This window comes from Ochlerotatus camptorhynchus, unplaced genomic scaffold, assembly GCF_037179485.1.
Source record: "Ochlerotatus camptorhynchus isolate MF236.1 unplaced genomic scaffold, CSIRO-AGI_Acam_v1.1 ptg000433l, whole genome shotgun sequence".
Lineage (NCBI taxonomy): Eukaryota > Metazoa > Arthropoda > Insecta > Diptera > Culicidae > Ochlerotatus > Ochlerotatus camptorhynchus.
Window position 1 is genome coordinate 1,200,460 of NW_027040919.1, and position 25,188 is coordinate 1,225,647.

Consider the following 25,188-nt stretch of genomic DNA (forward strand, 5'->3'; position numbering starts at 1 on the left):
TCTAATTTAATATAATTTAAGAAAAGTTGAGGGTCATAATTCACTTTTTATTTCTTTTGGAACAATGTTTCTTAATTTACGGGTTCCAATCCACCAAAAGGGTTCGAACTTTGCTTGGTCGTAGAAATTCAGACTCGTGAAACGCTTCTTAAATTTCATGAGCAATGAATCCGACTTGAGAATTTCGTTGAGAACAGTATTTAAATAGTCCTATAAACTTGGATTTCAATATTGTGTAAGTAGAATCGGCTTGAACTACAAATTATTAAAAATCTGCATAACATTGAAACACATTTCATGGAAGCATTCCAAAATATCCATATCCTAAATCAAATCGCTTGATACACTCTTTATTCCAATGGATTTGTTTCAAAACTATTTCAAAATTTCACAGCCGTTTTTGCGATATATAGTTTTTTTTTTTTTGCGTTTGATGGTTGGCTTTTGCTTTCAAGGAAATTCATACATATCTTAAGCATATTTGGAATTCTTTGTGATTATTTTGCCATTTTTAGGATGATACGATACAGAGTCAAACAATGGTCACCTTGGTGGCTGACTTTCCCAGATCACAAATCGTGGACCCTATTGTCATCAATGGGCAATCAAGGAGACGCAATTTCGTGTGCATGTGGTGGGCGAGGTTTTTGCCCTGGAAAATTTGAAGTGGCAGTGCAAGTCAGCCACCAAATCGACAATTTTTGGACTCAGCATTGTATCACCTTGCAGTCATTTTGGTAATGTTAGGCAATTCCGCTTTGCCGTGATTGATCGGGTTCGGTGAAATTGCACAATTAATCAACGGAATGGGGCTGAGAGTGACCGCTTGTGAGTGAAGCTTGACTGACTCCAAATTATCCAATTCCATATTGAAGATTAATCCGTTCAACCAGGTGTGAGGGGAAAAAACAATAGAGTGTTGTTGTTTTGAGAACCCTTTTCTCCTCCGCACTCCCACAAAGGTCACAGGAAGAGTGATTTTGTTAGTAGGTAGAGTTTGATGGGTCAGGATTCATCTTAAAAAATGATGTGATCATAGTAAGCAAAAACGATCGCTACTGGGCCTCCGAGTCCCTTAAATTACAAAAAGTAAGAGGTTGTACCCAAAAAACGACCGTAGATTGGACGTAGGATTACGTGCTTGGTATTAACATTCGTCGACTGTGATAGGGAAATAACTTTTTCCCATCACGGAAACGCCTCGTTTTCTGATGTCAAAATTATCCGTTTTCGTGCACAAAACGCATGGAATTTTCGGTGTATTCAATAGATAATAAAAAAGCGAAAATTTGATTGGAGGAATTTCTTGCTATGCTATGCTATGTTTCCACATAAATTCGAGATTTTGTCGTGATGGTTGAGTAATGTTGAGTTATTAGGGTGTTCAACACGGATGAGGCTGGCAAGCTGTATGTTGGGTGACACTCTTGGCATATATGAACCACAGCGGCTCACTACAAGCTACTGAATCCAATCAGTAGCGGTGCGGCTTCTTCCTCCTTCTTCGGTGAATGGACGCTCACGCGAGCTGCAGCTCGCTGCACAGCAAAAAATAAATTTTAATATTACATCCAAGAGGATGCACTTCAATCATGTCGAACATCTCATGTAATTTTTTGGCCACACAAATAAACAAATGCAGTAAAAGCAACGTAATGTCAGCTCATGCACTGTATTAATGATAATTTTGCCTTTTTGGCAAGTAATATTACACCATATTTTCGACACGATTGAAGTGCATCCACTTTGATGTGATATTAAAATTATTTTTTTTGCTGTGTGCTTGTGGGCAGCCTTACGTTGTGTACTGGAGAACAATGTTCAACGCCACGGACCGACAGCACTGCTGCTGGATAGCAACCGACCGAACATCACCACACACGATGATTGAATAAGCACCGTTCGGCGAGACCAGATCGTATTTGTTATCTGTGTTAGGGAAAGCGCTTTTTGCAGGCAATTGGTGATAATTCCGATCACCAGTGCAACAGTTAGGCATTTCTGAAATTTTCAAAAGTGACCTATTGAGAATTGATAAAGTGCTCATTTTAGTAGATTTGTAGAAAAATTTCCAATTGATTGGCTTGTTATAAATTAAAATCCATCCACTATTGACAGAGTTTTCTTAACGCGGTCGATTTTGGATTTTTGAAATTGCACCCTAAACCATTAGGTTAGACTTTCGTTTAATCCCGGTGAACGGCACAGACAAACGATCTCTTGATATTTATTTACTCAAATGGAATCAGAAATCGGAAGAAATCAGAATAAATCAGAATAAATCTGAAGAAATCAAAATAAATCCAAAGAAACCAGAAATCTTAAGAAATCATTGATACAATTTCAATAATCAAAAGAAATAGAAATTCCGAAATCAGAATAAATCAGAACCAAAATCCAGTTGACAGCTAAGCCCCGTGCGTGAAAGACGTGTTTCTTTTATCCGTCTCGTTATCAGGTTACAAGCTAATGAGTTTTCTATCAGATGGGTGCTAAACGTGAGAACACCTTGGTAGTAGACTTTAGGGTGCTGCCGAAGCGACCAGATGCATCTGCCGTACAGAAATTCATGTACGGGGAGTTGAAACTGGACATAGCGGATGCCTTAAACATCCAGTTTCACAATGTTAGAAACTGTGTCTACGTCGAGATGGTAGATGCAGCAACAGCCAAGCACTACTTTGCATCACACCATCTACAACACACTATGCAGTGCGAGAAAAAAGCTTACAAAATTCCCGTGTTCGTGGAAGACGAAGCCGTTAACGTGAGAATCCATGATCTCCCTCCGAAAACACCTAACACGGTGATTATAGAAAGTATGCGACCATACGGTACTATTCTTTCCATCAGCAGAGAAATGTGGAAGAATTATTTTCCCGGCATCTACAATGGAGTACGTGTAGTACGGATGAAACTCAAACAACTCATCCCTTCCTATCTGACGATCGATGGTAAGACAACATTGATTACATATCGCAATCAAGCAAAAACCTGTAGGTTCTGTGGACAAAAGGCTCATCCCCGACAAAAGTGTAATAGCTCTACATCACGCATTACTGTCAATGACCCTACAGACGCAGGAAAGGTCACAAACGATGAAAACAGCGAACAAACATTACTCGATACCAATCAAACCCAATCTACAATAGGCGAAACCAGCAAAAACACCCAGCACCAACACTCCGATGGAAACAATAGCGCACAAGAATCGACGGATAGTGAATCGGATGAATTTCTAACCGTCACCAACAAACGAAGGCTGTCAACGAAACAAAAACACAACAATGCGAAACGATATGTTACGAACCAGGGTTGCCAGAATGCCAGAATGATGAATCAGCAGGAAATGAAAATTCGATGAAAGAAAAAGAAGACGAATTGTCAGTTCCAGACTCACCAGTCAAGACGAGGAGCAAAAATAAGCAGCTAGGAAGAAAGTGAAAAAAAATGAATTTGAATTAACTGTATTTTCATATATTATTTTTCAGAGACGAACCAGCCTACGGCTGAAAGTCTCTTTAATAAAGAAATCAAAAAAAGAACCAAAATCAGAAGTAATCTTAATCTGATAAAAATAAGAAATAAGAATCCAATTGCAATAAGGTAACAACAAAGGGAATCAGAAATGACCAGTTCCAGGCCAAATTTGACCATCTGAAAATCATAATGTCTGAGAATCGCAAATTTAGAAAATCAGAAAATCAAGAAATCAAAATCAGAAAATCACAAGATAATCATACATTCAGATAATCAGGACAATATCAAATTAGTTTGTCTTGAAACTCATAACTGTTTAATCCCGGGAAATCCTGTGCCGTCCCAGAAGGGGACGTGCCTAAGTCCCTAGCTGCTGTTCCAAGCCTGTCGGCAGCCAGTGGGGTGGGCTCCAAAGGGTTTTATTTTCAGGCGTTGGGGAGGTTTTCGGATGTAGATTTACCTTGATTTAATTTATTTGACGAACCGATCTGGTCTGGTGTGCTAGGTGACTTTGACAGTCACGACGGCAGAATGCAACAGCCAAGTGGTAGCGGCTAGATGACGGCGGCCGGATGGCGGCAGCCGGATGGCGGCAGCCGGATGGTGGCAGCCGAATGTCGATGCCCGGAGGGTGATGGCCGTATGGCAATGGCCGGATAGTGTCGGTTGGATAGAGTCGGCCGGATAGTGTCGGTTGGATAGTGTCTGCGAGTGGCGATGACTGGATGGCGAGGATCGGATGGCACGAACCCTGACCGTGTTCGTAATCCCTCGCTCTTCGTTTGCCCAGATCTCTTTTCGCCGCTCATAAATTTTGAGTTCAGTGCGTTGTGGCTTATCACCACTTCTATCCCATGAAGCAAATCCTCTCCGTTACTAAGCTACCAACATTCCTCATTTGTCGTTTAAACTTTATATTCTATTTAGCTATATCTACATTAAGGGCCCTATATACCAACAAAAAAAGAATTGAATGTTACCAAACGGTAACGGTAAACGGATAATAACATAATCAGACAATCAGAAAGTGGCGCCGGTGGTGTAGTGGTAAGCGTGATTGCTTCTCACCCCCAAAAGGCCTGGGTTCAATGTAGGGGAAATGGATGTAATGCTGGCCTAAATGCCCTTAATTTTGGACCCATACATACATTCAGCAATTGACTTAATTTTCAATTGCAACCAAAAATATCCATTAATACCGTCCCAATTAAGCATTTATCTAGATTAAATTGATAAATAGCAGATTTTTTTAGCGATGGACCCAATCTTAGATCTATAGGCCAACAATAGAGCCATTTTTCCTATACGAAAACAATAAATAAACATATTTAAAAATCCAAAAATTAAAAAAAAATATGAATATCAGATCATCAGAAAATCAGATAATCAGAAATTCAGAAAATAAGAAGATCAGAAAATTAGAAAACCACTCAATAAGTAAACAGAAAATAAGAAGATCATAAAATTCTTAAATTTAGAAAATTCGGAAATGAGATACATAGAAAATCTGAATATCTGAAAGTTTGAAAAGCAGAGAAAATGAAAACCAGAAAATCAGAAAATCAGAATATCAGATAATCAGATAGTTAGGTTAATCAGCATCAGAAAATTAAAATCAGAAAACCATAAAATCAAAAGAAGTATACATTCAGATTATCAGGGCAATATGAAATTAGAACGTCAGAAAATTACAAAATCCGGCAGTCAGAATATCAGAAAATTAAATTCATAAAATAAGACGATCAGAAAATTAGAAAACCATTTAATAAGCAAACCGGTAATCATAAATTCTTAATATAAGAGAATTAGAAAATTCGATGATCAGAACATTATAAAATGAGATACATAGAATATTTGAGAATCTGAAAATCTAAAAATCAGACATTATGAAAATCATAATATCAGAAAGGCAGAAAATCAGAAAATAGATAATCAGATAAGCAGGTTAATCAGAATCAGAAAATCACAAGATAAGCAGGAATTCAAATAATTATGTTTAAACAAAATCAGAATGTCCAAAAATCATAAAATAAGACAATCAGAAAATTTTAAAATGAGGCAATTAAAAATCAGCCAACAGAAAATCAGATATATAGATAATTGAAAAAACGGTTTATCAAGAAACTAATAAATATAAAAATGCTGAAAATCTAAAAATTATAAAACCAGTATACCAGAGCATCGGATTATCAGAAAAACAGAAATTCTGAAAATAAGATGATCAGAAAATTAGAATAAATGGTTTTCTAAGCAAGTAGACAGCAAATCAGAAAATCTTTAGATTAGAAAACTAGGAAAAAAAACAGATGATCAGAATATTAGGAAATGAGTTACACAGAAAATCTTAAAATCATAAATTTTTAAAATCTGAAAATCTGAACATTTGAAAATAAGAATACCATAAAATCAGAAAATTCCAACATATTAAGAAATTAAGGATATCTCTTAATAAGTAAACAGAAAATCAAAAAATCTTAAAACTAGAAAAATATCAAATCGGATGATAAGAAAATAAGAAAATGAGACACAGAAAATCTGAACATTATTAAAAAAAAAAAAACAAGATCTGAAAATCAGAACAATAGAAAATTTTGAGGTAAAAAATTCAGAAAATTAGGCAATCTAAAAATCAGATAACCATAAAGCCTGAAATCAGGAAATTTGAAAAACTAAAAGTTAGCAAATCTAAAAATTTAAAAAAAAAATAAGATAATTAGAACATCAGAATATCAGAGAATCAATAAATACAAAAATCTGAAAATCAGGACACCAGACACCATTAAACTAGAATTTTAAATAATCAGAAAAGTGCAGAACCAGATAAGCAGACTATCAGATAACCACAAAATCAGACTATCAGAAATTCAGAAAATCTGAAAATCAGGCAATCAGATATTCAGACAATCTAAAGCCCAAAATTGTGGTCCACACTTTAGTCATCGCAGCAAAATGAGTACAATCCAATATAATATCCCAAGTAACAAATCTAGAGCTGCTTGGCTATATTCAAAATTTATAAAGGTTTTATTGCAGCTGCAACCATTACCTACAGCTTTATCACGGTCATATACAATGCAAGTCATGAAACATTCTTATAGCTATCTACAAAACCCCTATAAAGCTAATTAAAAAACCAACTGATGCTTATGCTGTTTTCACTTATGAAAGGTTTTATGATTGCTTTGAAGTATACAAAAAAGTAATATGAATTGCCCTTATAAAACCAAAAAATAAATCCTTTCGTTGCTTTATAAGTAAGCGCAATAAAACTAGTTGGCCATGAAACAGTTATTTTAAAACAATTATAAGCATTCAGTTGCGAATTGTCAGAAATGTAAATAGGTGGTTTATTTTTACAACATAGAAAAGAATCAAAACTTTCCGGTACTTCCAAGCGGAGCGCAAAGAAAATCAACAACATTGTTAGCATGAGCATGAAAACATTTCGTGTATACGTATACGCGACGTAGTGTGCGTAAGAAAAACGTCAGCAATCTTCATGATTCGTCCGTTCTCGCTCGCATATACATGGGGTGACACGGTCGAATCTTGGTCGAAATGGTGACAGTCCTAGGGCAAAAAGGTTGAAATCAAGCATAACTTTTCATAAAGATTAATGTACCATTCAAAACTTTTCTAAATGTTTGTAAAATTCATCGGTTGCACCCGTAGAATAGGAATATACATTTGCCCTCAAATAAAAAAATGAATTCAAGCTGAACATTGCATTAGGTCCTAAGTAATATTGACAGATTCGCTTCGTCAACTTTCTCTTTGCATCCCCACGGTCATGTAAAGACATTCCCAGGTATTTTCAGCACATAAATTGATAAAAGAAGCTTTTATCTAGCATCCAATACGACAAACACATCAAGAAACGGTTCTGTGAATAGTCTAGTCTAGTCTAGTCTAGTCTAGTCTACACATACACAGCCAGTACTTGAAAGAATCCTGGAAAATGATACATCTATCATTTTTCTTGTCATTATTAATGCCTGCTGCACATCAAGGATGTGAAACAAACAATAAAGCGGCCAGGCCTACTGTGTAGCGTTTAGTTAATTTTTGTGGAAGTGAATGTTTACCATGTCTACTTAATAAGTATAGACAGTGGTTAACATTTAATCCACAGGTAATCAAATAGCGGGGACATACCGTACCAACCGCTCCGTATGCAGGATTTGAAAATAGGCTATATAAATCGTTGGGAGTGACAGAGCTAAGAAAGTTAATGTACACTCCTTGGTTGTCCGATCTCCTGGGATGGAACACAGGTATTTACCCCTTGTGTTCGAGCGTACAGTCCTCCCTCTGTACAAGCGTGGACGACACCGCCAACCCACTGCGATCCCTCAATCGATCCAGCCGACCTCAGTCGAAGGACAACAGAGAGCGGTGTGCGGACGTAACCTATACGGAGGGAATGCTGTATTCGCCTAGGTTATAGCGCCCTTGCTCGCTACCATTTTCTTCTAGCGGTTGGGACCTGAGCACTAACTCTTGTCCTAGCCCTATATGGCATATGGTTATAGCGCCATTACTCGCTTTCTGAAAAGAGAAGAAGGGAAGGGAAGGAAAGGAAAAGGACTTGGGAAAAGGAAATGCGGAATTCCTTTCCTCATTAGTATTTGTATCGTCAACTTTTATGAAAACTATATAAATCATTTTTCCTTGGTCAGAGGTATTATTACGACATTTGAATAAGATTGTCTTATCATTTGTTATTCAAAATTTAATGTTATAATGATCAACATAGCTTTGGATTATCCAATATAAATCGGTAACACTGTCCTGCAACCGATGATTTTTCTAATCCGAAAACTAAAAGTTACGAAAAAGCACTGATGCCTTCATTAAGTTCCACTTTCACGCGACGTTCAATGGTTAAACAAGTAAACAAGTTATTAAAATGAAATCACGTTCCCGAAAGCAGTCAACAATGTATCTTAAACCGGATCAAGCGTGCGCCCTATTTTTCTAAACATTCCGACGCGTTCCGCCCAATATCTATCAATTACGTTTTTCTACAATAGTAGCCTGGGATAAATCCTAATTCGACCGACACGTGTTTGTTGAAAAATTATATTCTGCCTAATATCAGTAGTCAGTAGTCATTAGGAAACCTGTTACTATATTACCACATATGTATCCTTCTTTCATGAATTTGTTTTACGAACATGATCTAACACAACCTTTTTCTATGACAAAACTATATTCTGATAAAATTGGATCATTGCCTAGACCAACTATTGAAACTAAAGAACAAAACAATTGGCCATAAAATCTACCTGTAACCATTTTTTTTATGACTGCAAAAGGTTTGAACTCTGGAGTTCGAAGGTGATAGCTTTACCGTATACCCATTAGCCCATTTCAAGATCGCATGCTTCCGAAGATTTTGCTTACAATAAGCCCCGCTCCGGTACAGTATCGATGCTGATAATGTACTGAAACTTTCTATAAAACTTGATTGATGCGCAAAATTTGATTGACGCGTATTTAATGATTTAAAAAAAAATATTTGCGATAGAATTACCACAAAAATTAAGGAACGAGCTCACCAAATTAGTATCCAGAAAAGAACGGCACGGCTTAACAGGGTTTAACCAATGGGAATCTTTTCTTTCCATGCTGATTTCACGGTCTAAATCACTAACACTGGCACAACACGGTTACTAAATACGTAAAAACTGAACTGAACTATACATTTGGAAATAATTCAAACGAAAATTCTTCCGGATGGCGTAGCGCCACCAGCCAAAACGCTGACAGAAGATTATCGCAAAAAATCCCGACAATAGAAAACAAACACGTTTAATCACATCAAGAAACGGTTCTGTGAATAAGTTATTAACTAAAGAGAAAGTCGACGAAGAGAATCGATCAATGTTACTTAGGACCTAATGCAAAGTTCAGCTTGAATTGCTCTTGTAAAAAGAAAATAGTTCTCGTAATAAAATCATGCATTATGCTTTTCTGTTCTGCTTTCATCCCATGCACACTGGGCCAGGAAACTCCGAAACGAAGCATTTCCGCGAGTTGGTGTCTTGGCAAAATTTCTCGTCATAATAAGGACCATCTATTGACATAAACAAATAGTTCAAAACTCTTCCGCAAAGATGGTGCCACAATCTAACTTCTTTCTCTGACGTTTTGGAAACTTGATATCTTCGGCAAAGTTGTTTATCTTGACAAAATGAACAGCTCTTTCAAAGACGTAAAATTTCCACTGTCTACTGGTTCCAAGTTATATGGAGTTAAAGAAAAAATGTCGAAAATATGGTTTTATTCTGTTTCGGTTTTTTTGCTTACAGCTTTATAATGTTATATTTTTCTCTTATGCAAATACATTAAATAAAAAACTTTTGTGAAGAAACATACTGGATTAAGCTTCAAATTTCAAAGATATTGTTGAAAACACGAGAAAATAAACATAATTTTTGAACATTAATATCTCTCAAAGTGCAAAAAATCGCAACCTGACATTTTCAGCAAAAATTAAGCAATACTCGATAAACAATATATCAAAATTTGAGAGAGGTATATTTTGGTGTTTTGTAGATTTCTTTATTTTAATGGAACATTATTTATTTCTATAACTTTTTTAATGAATTGAAATGGCGTTTTGAAGACTTGACGACTTTGGCAAAATTGTTTATCTTGATAAAATAAACAACTCTTCTTAAGACGTTAAAATTTCATAGTCTACTGTTTTCGAGGTAAATTCATTTAAACAATATATTTAAAATTAAAACACTTATTTTCACATTTTTTCTGTAATTTCACATAACTCGAAAACAGTAGGCTGTGAAGTTTTAACGTATTTAGAAAAGTTGTTTATTTTATCAAGATAACCAACTTTGACAATGTCGTGAAGTCTTCGAAGCACAAATTCAAAAAAGTTATAGAAAAAAATCAAAAAAGTTATAGAAAAAAATCATGTTCCACTAAAATGAAGAAATCTAAAAAAAAAAACACCAAAATATACCTCTCTCAAATTTTGATATTTTGTTTATCGAGTATTGCTTAATTTTTGCTGAAAATGTCAGGTTGCGATTTTTTGCACTTTGAGAGATATTAATGTTCAAAAATCGTGTTTTTTTCTCGTTTTTTCAACAATATCTTTGAAATTTGAAGCTTAATGCAGTATGTTTCTTCACAAAAGCTATTTATTTAATGTATTTGCATAAGAGAAAAATAAAACATTATAAAGCTGTAAGCAAAAAAAAAACCGAATCAGAAAAAAAACCATATTTTCGAAATTTTTTCTTTAACTCCATATAACTTGGAACCAGTAGACAGTGGAAATTTAACGTCTTTGAAAGAGCTGTTCATTTTGTCAAGATAAACAACTTTGCCGAAGACATCAAGTCTCCAAAACGACAGAGAAAGAAGTTAGATTGTGGCACCATCTTTGCGGAAGAGTTTTGAACTATTTGTTTATGTCAATAGATGGTCCTTATTATGACGAGAAATTTTGCCCAAGACACCAAGTCGCGGAAATGCTTCGTTTCGGAGTTATTAATTTTGCTCCGCTAGGTTGCATTCTTGACCCAGTGTGCAATGTAAGCATTAGACATTTTAAGAAATTGCGCTTGGTGTTTTTCTTGCCTGCTGTCCTCTGTCGCCATATTGTCATTATGAAAATGCCATTAGCCTTGGAATAAAATCCAAGAAATTTCAATAAAATAATGGCTAAATAAGAGATCAGAAATGATTTTCAGTGTGCATTGGTATGAATTTATGTATTGAGATCTATTTTCTATAAAATTAAGGTGATTACATCAAATTCATTTGATTTCTGAAACAATCTTTTTTGTTAACTTGAATTATTTTGGAGGCGCATTTATTTAACGCTCATATTATCTCAATATACACGATAACATTTCAAGCGCATATGTTTTGGAACTTCTAAAAAGTAATATATTGTCTTTAATATTTTCACTAATGTCGCCATGAAACAAAATTGATTGCATGGTGATCTTGACACCAACACTCAAACCTATTTTTACCGCTAAAGATTTCCATTTGGAAAAAAAAGTTTCAGCAGAACAAAACAACAACAAGCTGATTTATGGCGGTTGCTTTGAAGCCAATAAAAATTAAATTGGCTTTATAACTGATTTTCACCAAAGCGTAATAAAACTGCTTGGATACAATATTACTCTTATAGAGGCTATGAGAACCTTTTATAGAGTATGAGGCTTCCTGACAAAAGGTTTTAAGACAGCTTTATTGTTATTCTCAAACATGCTTTATAAACCTTATCAAGAGTGGTCCACTAAGCTGTATAACGATCTTATAGCGGTTATCAAAAGGTTGTGCTGGAGCTATTAATTTTATTGGCGGTTTTATGAAATTGATCTCTATAACCACTAATAGAGTGCAATAAAACAAGAAATGCTACTTGGGTAATGTCTGTTACATGCTTCGCAATATAAATGGTCAATTCTGCTAAAGTCATCTATAAGATCATAGAAGTAAACCTTAAAGTATCAGAAGTTGAAGAAGCGTTTGGAGTGTCAAATCGTATGTTCACTGAATCCAATCCATACGTCCCTTCCCAAGTAACATTGCAGGTTTTATCGCGGTTTTATAGTATTCTACAAGTCTAAATCATGGTCTACAGAACCCTCATAAAACCAAAATTGTTACTTGGGTTGGAAGTGATGTTCACTTTTTTAGAAGACCTCAAGCCATAACCCGTTCTACGTTTGAAGTTGGCCGCTAAAGTTAACCATAAATATACCTTTACACACTTAGGTTATTTTACAGAAGCCAGTAGTTTTTACTGGGTTTTTGAATAGCTGAAAAAGTCGATAAAAATTCAAATTACCGTTTTCCGAAGGTATCAAATGACATTGATTTTTTTTAGGGATGTAAGATTTGCTTAGAATTGTGTGGGATCCATCATCGCAGGATGTTAGTCGAGACAGCATGAGCGGAGAATGAGATTGTGAAAAATGTGGAGTGTGCCGACTAGACTTTAACCTCGAACGATGCGATCATCCGGCCTGTGCTTTCTCCACTGCTCTCTCCATGCTTTGGAACATGGATAGGCTAAAAGCGAATAAGAAGCGCTCATAGTACGATAATTTGATTTCGCATGTTTTTTCTGCTGAACGGCAGTTGGAGATGATCGAAGCAAGTGTGTGCGTCGTTCTATAATGTTATACATAAAATGCTAGGTGGTATAATCGAAAGCGTAGACAGAACAGGAAATAAAACAAATAAAATATAATTGCATCGTCTGCAGGGCCAACTTGTATCGTTCTCAGCGGTATTTGCTGTGAGGGATCTTAGGAAATGCAACTAACATGGAATGTAACAAATGTTTGGTTTACGTGTTCAATTAAATAAGGTTAACATAACTAAGTGTGTACAAACTCGGATTAAATTGTCTAATTTTTTTTAATTTTTAACCTTTTACCGAACAGATCCGGCATTGAAAAAAAAACATTTTCACTGGATTAGTGTATATAGTTCATCTAAGAGCATATGAACGTATGACCACAGGATGGTTAAAGCCTCTATAATAAAACCAACCAACCAACTCTAGATAGAGCTGGAATTAGGGCGTAACAGCCAATGATTTCTAGGAATTCAAGGCACGCCTACATAAAGCAACATATCTATGATGTCTATTTGCCAGGGAGAGCCATGGCTTTCAAGAAATCATCGAGAGAAGTCATTGTTTACAAAAGCTGTTTCGCCCTAATTCCAGCTCTATCTAGAACTTATGGAGTTAATTAGCTGTCATAATACCGAATTTGCACCGTAAAGCCTTTAAAATTAACCCGGAAGACATCCGGATCCAAGAAATTTGTTGAACTGACTCATGAAGTCACTGACAAAAAATCGTAACGCCTCTGTAGGTACCTCTAAAGACTTTAACAGTTCTGAGTCAGAAGACAGGGTTTACTCATTAGACTTCTGAAGCTACCCAAGGAACCAGCAAGCCCGCTAATTTGCCTTTTTTAATATAAGGTTGACTTAACGCTAATATAGGGGGTAGGGGGAGGAATGCTATAATTATATCAACACGAAACTTTAGTGCGATAATTTATTAGCTAGATAAATTTCTGAAGATGATAAATTGATAGCTCCTCTAGAGAACGGCAGTGTGAAAATTGCGCAGGAGTTGAAATTGAGCGAAAGGCCATTAATGCGACTATACTAATCAAACGCACACTCCTTTACCTAGCTCATACATTGATGGATGAGGGAATTTGAAGTATGTCCCGGGACCTGTGGATTTGAGGACATACTTCAAATCGCCCAAGTAATCAAAAGTTCCGCATTCAACGATAAAACTCACTTCCAAGTTCAAATAAAGTTTCTACATAACTTTCATGTTCCATAAAGTGCCATAAAGTTCAAATAAAGTTCCGACAAAACTTTCTTCACAAACAACCGAAAGTTCCACATTCAACGATAAAACCATAAAGTTCAAATAAAGTTTCGACAGCACTGTCAAGTTCCATAAAAATCAAACAAAATTCCGGCAGAACTTTCAAGTTCCATAAAGTTCAAATAAAGTTCCGACAGAACTTTCTTCACAAGCAACCGAAAATTCCACATTCAACGATAAAACCCACTTTCAAGTTCCATAAGGTGTATTTAAAGTTTCAACACCACTTTTAGGAAACTTAAGAAGCACACGAGGAACTTCAGGCTCCGAAAAGTTCCGATGCGTACTCTTAGCAACTTGAAGTTCAAAAAAAGTTCCAAAAAACATCCCTAAGCACTTCTTACGAACTTCAGGCAAGGCTGAAAACATGGCCCCAACAATGTTTCGAACAAATTCCCAGCGGAACTTCTAAGCAACTTTAAAGTATCTTAATAATTCCCTGCGGAACTTCTTAGCAACTTAAAAGTTTCTTAGAAAGGTCCGTCATAGCCCACATGAAGCAATCTTTTCAAGTCTTTATCAGTAACAAAACTTAATGTACGTAAATATGAAATGATTTGTGGCTCAAATAAATCATAATTCTTATATTTATGCGCTGCTTCAATATTATATACAAACATGAAAAAACAATTTTCTGGACTCAAACCCATGTATTCGGCATGCGATCTACGAACGCTAACCACTGCGTCACAAGTGTGTTGGAATACCATGCGGGCAAACACCAATTTAAAATGCATTAAGGTGTTGTGTTTCGCATTCAAGTCAGTCAGCTGGCACTGAAAACTCTATGAGTAGGCAGGACAACAGCTCACTTTAATATATCTCAGATAACGTAGCGGTTCGTGTTGGGGCTCTCACGCAGAAGAACTGGGTTTCATTCTTCAAACAGCTCCAATACTATTACTAATGCTGATAAATCAATGCTCGTTCATACCTGCTTTTAGAAATAACTTTCATTAAGACCTGACTTTATACTTTCATAAAAGTGCGAACAAAATATAAAATTGGTGTAGAGGACAAAAACATTTTAACAACTTATTTTCTAAAAGTTCCGTTCAAGTTCCACCAGAAGCTGCTTAGAATTCTCTTCGATTATGGAACCGGAACTTTCAAGTTCTTATAACGACTTAAAAATGAGCCTGCTTATAATTCTATAGACCACCTTCAACCAAGCTGCTCAAGCCACAAATAGCCTTTTATCATAACTTTTGGTTACTTGGGAAGTAACAACACACTTTGATTGAAAGCTAATATAGGATTTTCTAGCTTTGCCGTTAAGCTAGCTAGAGCTAAGTCAGCCTTTTATTTAAAAAAGACGGACTAGCGGGCTTGTTGGTTACTTGAGAAACCATTATTAACTAATAAGCCCTCTAAGCTTATCCCGATGACATATGTAGATGTTTACACAAATTTAGTATAGATTTATTTTAGCGTTTCTGAGACCATGTTTTTTTTTTTTTTATTTAACCACCATCTTTGACATTTTAGCCATACTGACTGTTTAAAGTGATTTAATACTATTCTTAAAAACTGGTCTACTTATATTAAAATCAAAAACATCACACACATCATTAAACAGTCTGCAACATCTATCTAGAGGATTGTTATAACCGTAAGCAGTACGATGTCCGGGAGTTCACAGAAAGTAATAGTTGCGGAGACGGCGAGCTGGAGTGTGGAAATTGATGTTCCCGAGCAAACAACTGCAGTCAATATGATTACTAATCATGTCAAATATGAACATCCTCTGGAGAAAGACTCGCCGATTTGTTAGTGTTTGCAGTCTAATAAGCGCACATCTATGCTCGTACTGAGGTAAGCTATCTGGATTTGTCCATGGCAGACGTCGTAATGCAAACTTTATAAACTGTTTCTGGATTCTCTCGATGCGCAGTACATGAACAGCATGATATGGAGCCCAAATTTGTACTCCATATTCAAGAACACTGCGGACCATAGAGCAGTACAGCGCTTTCAGGGCGTACACGTCGTCGAATTGTGCAGTATTGCGGCGCAAAAAACCTAGCATGGAGTTGGTCTTTGCAACTGTCATGGATATGTGCTCGTTAAATCGTAGTTTGCTGTCCAAGATGAGCCCAAGATCCTTAATGGCATTAACCCTTTCCAGCGGCGATTGATTCATAGAGTAATCAAAAATGATCGGAGAGTGAGAGCGGGTAAGGGTAATCACTTTGCATTTGGCAGCATTGGCTTGCATTCCATTCATCTGACACCAGGATGACAATCGCTCTATATCAGCTTGTAGTGCGCAACAATCCACGATCGATTTGATCACACGGTACAGCTTAAGATCATCCGCATATAGCAACTTACAGGAACTTAGCATATCACACACGTCGTTAATAAACAGAACGAAAATGAGAGGTCCTAGGTGACTCCCTTGTGGAACCCCCGATGGTATATGGAATACCTCGGATATATGATTTCATCCAACAAACGATCCACGGTGGAAGACCAAGACGGTCTAGCTTCATAATGGCTAGGTCGTGAGGGACTTTGTCAAAAGCCTTAGAGAAGTCGATGTAAACGGAGTCCACTTGCTGGTGCTTCTCGATGCTACCTATAAGAGTGTTCGTGTAAGTTATCAAGTTAGAGACTGTCGAGCGCTTTTTCATGAATCCATGCTGAAAGTCTGAGATTATGGGTAGAACAGCTGGATACAACTTCTCATGCAGAAGACTTTCGAGAACTTTGGCCAAGCAGTTCAGGATCGAGATAGGTCGGTAGTTTTCCACTTTGTGCATGTTACCGGACTTGAAGATTGGTGTAATTGAGGCGAGCTTCCAGGCATCCGGAAAAACGCCATCCTTGAGCGATCGATTGAAAATAGACATAACGGGAGTGGCCAACGATGCTGCACAGTTCTTAATGAAAGACGGTGGAATACGGTCCGGGCCTGGACCTTTCGATGGATCGACTGAGCAAAGGGCTTTGATAATAGCGTTTTGACTGAAGATGTGCTGCTGCAGGTGAATGTCGTATCTTGGTAGCTGATCAATGTATTGCTCTGGTGGAGGAGTTTGATCGAGTTCGAAAACACTTCGGAAAAAGTCAGCGAAAAGGTCAGCAGAAGCGGTGTCGGTGGTGGAGCTTCTACTACCGTAGGTGACGTCCACGGGAATACCAGCTGATCTTTTCCGAGAGTTGATAAAAGACCAGAACGAAGATGGATTTTCCTTGGAGGTTGTCGACGTACTCACGAAACGAGCTTCCTGCAAACTATTATACTCTGCGTCTACTAGCTGCACCGTATACTTGTTTGCTGCGGTCCGGGAACGAAAGCAACGTTTTCGAGCTTTACGCAGACGGTTATGCAGATTACGTAATTGCGGATTCCACCAAGGTTGTTGGAATTGCAAACAAGATTTTCGTGCCTTCACCGGAACAGTATCTTGGATTACTTTATAGATGTTGTCGTAGAATACGGAGACGGCGGCATCAATGGTGGGTTGGTCAAGTATTTGTACCCAATCCAAGGCGGCAATCCTCGTGTTAACAACATCGAAATCACATTGTGCAAAATTATACTCACTGCGAGCTGCTGGGTACGGGAGCGGATGATCTCTCGAACGGGAGTCAACTTTTAGAACCAACGGCTTGTGGTGACAATCAACTTTCATAATTGCAGAGGGTGGTTCAAACAGCTCGATGCAATCGGAGTCACTGATGAGAACCAGGTCAAGAAGCTTACCATTCGTGTTCACCAGATCGTTGATTTGCTTCAATCCAGCAGACAGTATGGACTCCACTACAGCGAGTTCCTGTTCTGATGAAGCATTGAGAGGCAGAAATCCTCTGACGTCCCAAGCTAGATTTGGCAGATTGTAATCGCCCACAACTATGGTTGTATCGTGAGGGTTCGCCATGCCAAGGAGCTGTTGTACGGACTCAGCGTGTTTAGTGTAAATGTCGGGCTGACTGTTTGGTCATTCGGTGTCTGGTAGTCGAACAACGCGAACGCATCGGGAATGATGATGTCTCTTGAACATTACGATTTCGGCGGGTTCAATCAAGTGAAAACAGTGCTATTTGGTGAAAATTGGCAAAATCTTATTTGCAGAAGAAGTGGAAGTGTCTTGCTATCACAGCGAGGAAGAAATTTAATTCAAGGCCAGTAATTGGAATAATAAAAGTGTTGCACAGTGCGGAAACGAGCGTAATTATGCACGTTTTTTTTTTCTTTTTTGTGAGGTCTCTGGCTGGTGCCACCCAGTGGCTCAAAAAATATGTAGGGAGGCAAAATTTCCTTCTTGACGGAAGAAGGTAGCAGTGGATAACCTGTGAAGTGTTTATTTTGCTACAAATTGGTGAAATTTTCTAAATTTTTCGGGCGCCATTTTGACGGCGATAGAATTCTCTCAAAGGAGGGGAAAATAGGAAAAAACGGAGTGAGTGATTACAACGTTCATACGCACACACACACGAATAGAGAGTGTAAAATCTACAGAAAGTGAAGTGTGGAGGAAGCGAATGAACGAAAAAAAAAAAATCGTTTCCACCAATACAGAAAAGAGTGCTCAGGCCAAGAAGTTTCCGTAGTGCGAGGAGGGTCGAAATAGTAAGAATAACACAGAAAAGAAAAATATGCTCACAGTGGTAGTGTGATTGATTCATGGTTACTTGGAAGGCGCTGTTATTTGGCGTGTGCAGTGGTAAAAAAGAGAGCAAAAAAAAAGAGCGAGAAAAGCGAATCAATTTCTACGAACGTACACACGCCTAGCAGTGTTCGAATGGTTGTAGCGGTGCTTGCGCTGCGTAGAGATTCTGGAGCGGAGAGGGCCGAGATAACGAGAGAGAGAGAGAGGGGAAATACGTGTAGCAGACAAAGAGAACACTCTCAAGTGAACCCTACACGATTGCTTTTATTGACAATAATCGTATTGTCAATACATTCTATATTGACGTCAATACATCGAGATTGACAATATTTCTGAATTCACATTATCAATATTATTGTCAATAATTCCCCTTCGCTTCAATATATTGATGCGTGTGGGGTTTGCTTCAGTGGAACCCTAGGCTGGAGCTTAGGAATACAGATAAAAGTCATTCTGTGTGATTGTGTGATTGCGAGTTTTCTGTATGTGAAAGTGAAAAACGTGAGAATGAATGTATGGAATGGAAGCGAATTGAGTATCTAGGGTAAGATACGTTTACTGGACTATTTGGATTACGAGGAATTATGGTAAGTGATTTTAATTTAATCTTACGCTGTTTCTTTTATGATTAGCGCTGTCACTCTGCCTCCCGGACGTTTATACGTATGTGATTGGTACGCTTGCAAAAAAAAAAGTTTTTTCGAACGAAATTGTTTTGTGTCCCGGGCGCGATAATTTGACTTGAACAGCGCTGATCTTTTGTTTATTATGTGCATTGCTTTGGTGCACAAAGTGACTAGAAAAAGAAAAGTCCGGTCTTGGGCCGCGGCCGGAGTGAGCGCGACGCGACCAATTGAAGAGAATCTTATTATTTTTTTATTAACGTCGTGTAAGAATAGAATTTAATGAGGGAATGGGACCTTTTTTGTTTCCAGGTTTGGAGGATCGTTGGTGGTAGAGGCTTGTTCTTGTGTGGGGGGCGCCGCCGTGGAGTTTGAGTTTGAATGGATCCCGAAACTATTATATTATTATTATATATTCAATAATACATATTTAAAACAGGAGCAAAACAAACTGGAATAAGCACAGTAACATTGTTTGATTTTCTCTAATGTATGCATACCGTTTATAGTGCAATTAACCTTTCTATTTTTCCTTTCTAGGAGACAAAATTACATTACTTGTTGATATATTTATTGGTATACTTGTAAATACTTATTTAATCAGATTCGGAATATGAGTGATGACGAAACTTATTGTGTTCGCGAACCCTCCGTTTAGGCTGGATTTATTGATTTAAATCCTTAAGTTTATTTTCAGCTCTTCGATGCTGGAACATTTTTAAATTAATATTATAATGATTCACTTTTATCAGCCTTCGTTCAGGAAAATACAAATACATTGTAATGCATGATTACAATTGCATGAAAACTGTTAACTGTCCAAATAACCTTGATTTTTGTGACTATTGATTCTTTATTAAAGCTTACCAATATTTAAAAAAAAAGCATTCCATATTGCGTTAAACCATTCCATGGTGCATAATAAAGAGTTTGTTCAATTCCAATAAAATATCAAAAATTATAATAAAAAAATGTACTGCGGTTAACTTAAATTGAACTTATGTGTATTTTGTAATACTTGTTTATTTTACATTCATTATATTTTATATATTGCATGACTAGTAAATTATTTTTATTTCACATATTTAAAATCTCATTGTATCATTATAACTATAATTTTCATTTACAGAAAATAGTTGTCCTGCAGATACTGATGGTGTATCAAATAGCAAATCATTGTTATTTACATTTTATTTTATTATTATATAATATGATCTATGGTTTTCAGAATTTGGACTACCCAGAGAATAAATTGAATATCATCATACATTAGGCCAATGTTTTTAATTTGTTTTACTTTTGCAGAATTTTGCTCTTTCAAGAATTATTCATTGATACTTTTTTTATAAATCTTGTATGCTCAGATATCCTCGACTATGTAGCAAATTGATTCTTTATTTAAATTGTGGATTAATTAAATAGGTAAATTTGAGTTCAATCATACCACGGCCAATGATTATAAATAACAAAACTTGTTTATTTTTTTTATATGTTGCATGTCACTACATATATTATAAAAATTATACATTGCATGATGTACTATTACTATTAGCTTAATATTCCAGTTACCCAAGCAAGTCATCGAAATTAATATGAAGCTGATGAAGCAGAGGAAATAACAACATTAAATAAAATTATATTTTTCGTCTGTTAGTTATTCATCACAATTTTTAGCATTATTGTTAGTACCATTCGAGCAAAATATATTTAATTGTCTTATATACCCTATACATTTCAGTGCTGCATCCACCTGCCATTGTGAGCTGAGGAGGTATAGAGCTGCATCTTATTATATGTAAAATATTTCTTCATTGCAGTAGCAACTATATTATCCACATAAATGTATTTCATTATGTCATATTTTAATGTTCTGATATATTTCATTTCTCCATTGCATATATTTTCATTATATAAATAAATACTGGGTTGGGAGGGAGCATCAGGGTATCATTCAAACTGAAACTGGACGATGGTATGATTGACAGCTGGAGTCTAGGAGGGAATAAACCCTATCATTTTCTTTATCCTACCGATTCGATTGTGGTGGTGTGAATTCTACTCCAACAGTTTCAGGGCGATTGACGCGCCCTTCTTAACAAACCATCCAGTAGGAAGCTTAATAAGTATTGCGAATTGTGTTATTCGATTTGTTGGAGCGTATCGTTGGAAGGAGATTCTTAAATTCCCGTGGATTTCGCGTAAGTGTCTCTGCTTACGGGTCCACCCTTCCGTTTTTGGCCCTTCATACAGCGATATAGTGAATTCAGATCGGTAGCTCAAATTGATCTTGCTATTAAGTGGAGCTGCATCCAAGACAAGTCTTGAAAGGATGGTGGCTACCTTACATACATACATGTCGGGCTGACTGTTTGGTCGAATATAAATGCAGCACAGGAAGATCGATTGATGTTGTAAATCGACTTGAACAGCAATTTGTTCGAGGCTCTCAACGCCCACAAGATGCACAGCCTTACACTTCAGCTCGGATTTCACGGCAATTAAGACGCCACCGCCACGTCGCAGTGCGCTGGTGCGAGAATTTCGGTCACAGCGGTAGATTGTGTAGTTGCTTGCGAGTTCAGCATTCGTAATGTCGGTATGAAGCCAGGTTTCAGTGAATACCATCATGTCGAAATCAGAAGAAAGCAGTGTTCAACATTTATGGGAACGTTCTGATGTTTCTTACATCATTTTGGCTTTGTTGTTTTGTGTTTTAAAACAAGTATGTTTTCAGTTCATTATTGCCTTACAATCTGCGTCATCAGTTTTATTAGGTCACAAGTCTTTAGAACATCACAAAGTGGGTGGTGATAAATAATAGTTTGAGTACCGCTGCATCGAAAATTGCTGTAGCACCACCCGCAGAAGCAGCATTGCTTCCATGTGTCCGAATCATTCATTTTCTAACTACGGCTACTGTTTATGTCACAATATTATTTGCTTCGCAATCACGAGATTTCCTCTTTATGGGAACGATATTGTGTGATGATGGTAATAACAGCAAATACACCAAAGCACCGAGCGATAATTTGGAGAAAGACCGGAAGAAGCGGCTGCAAAATGATCGATTGCATCAATTTTTCTTCTTGTCGCATTTTCGTGACATCCCCGCTAGATGGCGTCATTCGTTGTTTTTTCTACTGGCTTTGCTTGGACTGTACAGCGTTTGTTGCCATATGACAAATTAGCTCAAATTCTCGTCATTTACCTGATCATGAATCTTTCTCCGAAGTTTGTACTTCGGAAAACAACATCCACACAAGCTGAAATCAGCGGAAAATGGGGTTTTAATTGTAAACACATAAACCTGCACAAACAAAAAAACTTAGTTATTGTAATTATAGGTACTACCTTCAAGCGATGCTGCTGAGGGCTATTTGCTCGGAACGGAGCAGCCGACATCGATTGGGTGTTAAAACCGTGCGCTTCCTATTAACAATAACAATAATATTCAAAGGCACCCGGGCATGGGGACGTACCCACCAACAGTGAGTAATCATAGTGAGCGCTGACAGCCCGAATGGACGGGGTGGGAAATGGTGTACGATTTATGCCAACTTCTCCGGAGTAGCAACCTATAACACTGACTAATTATAGTCGTTTGGATAAGCTCTGTTGTTCTTTCGCGCTTGTTTAGTGTTTGAATTCGATGCGCCATCAATTTGAGCAAGCAGCGTAAGACACACGCGCTTTTAGGTTCAGCTACTGGCTGCCCCCATCGCCGAACTGAACCGCTGCTGGCTGACTGTCGATGATCAGGCAACAGGCAAGGGCTGTAATTAGCGAATTATGCAAGCGCGTTGTTCAACCGAGATTGGGAGGGCTTGAAATTGGGGCCTTATTGGATAAGGATAGGAAGTAAGGCATACGGTTGTTGTGTTTTATAGTAATTGGTAATTTCAATGTTTAGTAGCATTTAATAGGTTATAAGGGCCTACTATTTAGACAGTAGACGGTGCGATCAAAAAAAAAAAGGCATAACAGAAAGCGGTGGGGCTCCCAGTTGCTGGATGGATTTTTTTCAAGTTAAACAATGTCTCAACGACTTTCCAACTTTTTTTTGGGTCATAATCACTGCGATCTTTTGTATTATGTCCGTGTCCTTTGTTCAGTTCATGACGATGGAAAATTAATGATATATTCGTTTTCGATACAGCTATCATCCATACTCGCTATTCTCACAATTGCAATGTTCCATATTATTCGAAGAGTTCTGGGATGTCTCCAAAGACGTGCCCTCTCATAAATCAAAATAGGTGTCCTTAGTGTTTATAGCCTCCGTACTTGTTATAACCATCAACAAGAAGAGCTTGGGGCCAGAATTGGACGCAGTCCGCATCGTGCTCTCTTGCCGTGCGGATCTATTTGCTTTTTGCTTAAGGAAGTGTTACTACTACCTAAAGCTACAACAAATTTAAACAGCACTTTTCAGTGCTCAACCTGTAAAAAATTTCTACCTTGTTCAACTCCTCTTATTCCTCTTCGATCCTTGTTTGGACCCTACCCGAGGTAATCCTTCTTGGATATCGATTTGGAAAATTCCTCTTCGATCCTTCAGATTCTTATAATAATCTGCTTGGAAGTCGATTTGGATAAAAAATTTACTGCCGCCATGGCGCCTAAACGCAAAAGAAAGGGGCAAACTCTTGACCCCCCTTCTGATGAAATTAATTTGAGTAATCAATTTGATTTGCTCACGGATGATGAGAATGATCCATCATTCAAGAAAAATTCCAGTAAACTTTCCCGGCTTAATGCCAAGAAGGAAAAGATTCCCCCTATTGTGATAACCACTTCCGATTTTCATGCTCTTCGCATGAAACTTTTGAACTTCGTGAAAGTTAAGTTTTCACTACAAATTGGACGTCGGGGTGAATGCCGTGTATTGGCTGAAACCTTGGACGGCTTTAAATGTCTTCTCAAGTATCTTACTGAGAAGCAGCACAAATTTTTTACTTACGACACCAAAACTGAACGTGTGTTCAAGGTTGTCATGAAAGGACTGCCCAGTGGTGAATCCCTGGATCAGATCAAAGATGAACTGGCAAAATTACTTGGAGTTGTGCCACTCCAAGTAATCAAAATGAAAATGAAATCCCGTCCTGGCGATTCGCGCAACGGGATTTCTAATGATTTTTATTTAGTTCACTTCAAGTCTAGTGAACTAAACAACCTTAAGGCCTTAGAAAAAGCTAGCCTTATGCTCCATGTCCGAGTGAAGTGGGAACACTTCAGGAAGACTGGAGGAAATTTCCAAAACCTCACTCAGTGCCGTAAGTGCCAGGGATGGGGTCACGGAACTAAAAATTGCTACATGCCAGCTAAATGCATGAATTGTGGTGATTCCTCTCACGCAAAAGACGACTGTCTTGTTAAGGAAGATCCTAAGAAATTTAAATGTTCAAATTGTGGTGAAAACCACAAATCCAATTTTTGGGAATGTAAGACTCGCAAAGCGATCCTACAATCTCGTTCTAACCGCCAGGTAGGAAACGCTCCACGTTTCCGAACAGGTACCAATTCGTCTGCTGTTAACAACGGTCAGCGAGGAACAAATTCTACATTCGTACCCGTAGGTACAAATATCTCCCCTGCTTCAAATGTTTCATCTGTACCTACTCCTCTCGCTGCTAACAATGTTCAGCGAGTTAATGGAGCTACCTATGCTGCTATTGCAGCGGGTAGAAATCAAAATACTAACCAACGTTCTAACGGAAATTTTGACAATTTTGACTTAGGAAGCATTACTGCTCCTAAAATGGAATTTTTACAGAATTCATTAATTGACATGATTTCTGATATGCTTAAATCTAACTCCATGTTTGATGCTATTCAAACTGGAGTAAAATTTGCTAATAATATTGTCATGACTTTAAAATTCAGTAATGGATTTTAAAGCATTAAACATTTTAAATTGGAATGCTCGATCTCTTAAAGATAATGAAGACGAGCTATTTAACTTTTTGAGAGTTCATAACGTGCATATTGCCGTTATAACTGAAACGTTCCTTAAACCTGACCATAAGGTTAAGAAGGACTCAAATTATTTAATTTA

At 37.3% G+C, this 25,188-nt stretch overlaps 2 protein-coding genes across 2 annotated transcripts in view; both read left to right on the forward strand.

Moving 5' to 3' along the window:
* Positions 1 to 25,188, forward strand: part of LOC135711502 (uncharacterized) — a 225,088-nt gene that overhangs the window by 152,791 nt on the left and 47,109 nt on the right. The gene's annotated exons all lie outside the window — the stretch shown is intronic.
* LOC135711447 (uncharacterized) lies at positions 2,419 to 3,364 on the forward strand. The gene has a single exon (XM_065234313.1). The coding sequence runs from the start codon at positions 2,486 to 2,488 to the stop codon at positions 3,362 to 3,364; it is 879 nt and encodes a 292-aa protein (XP_065090385.1). The 5' UTR covers positions 2,419 to 2,485.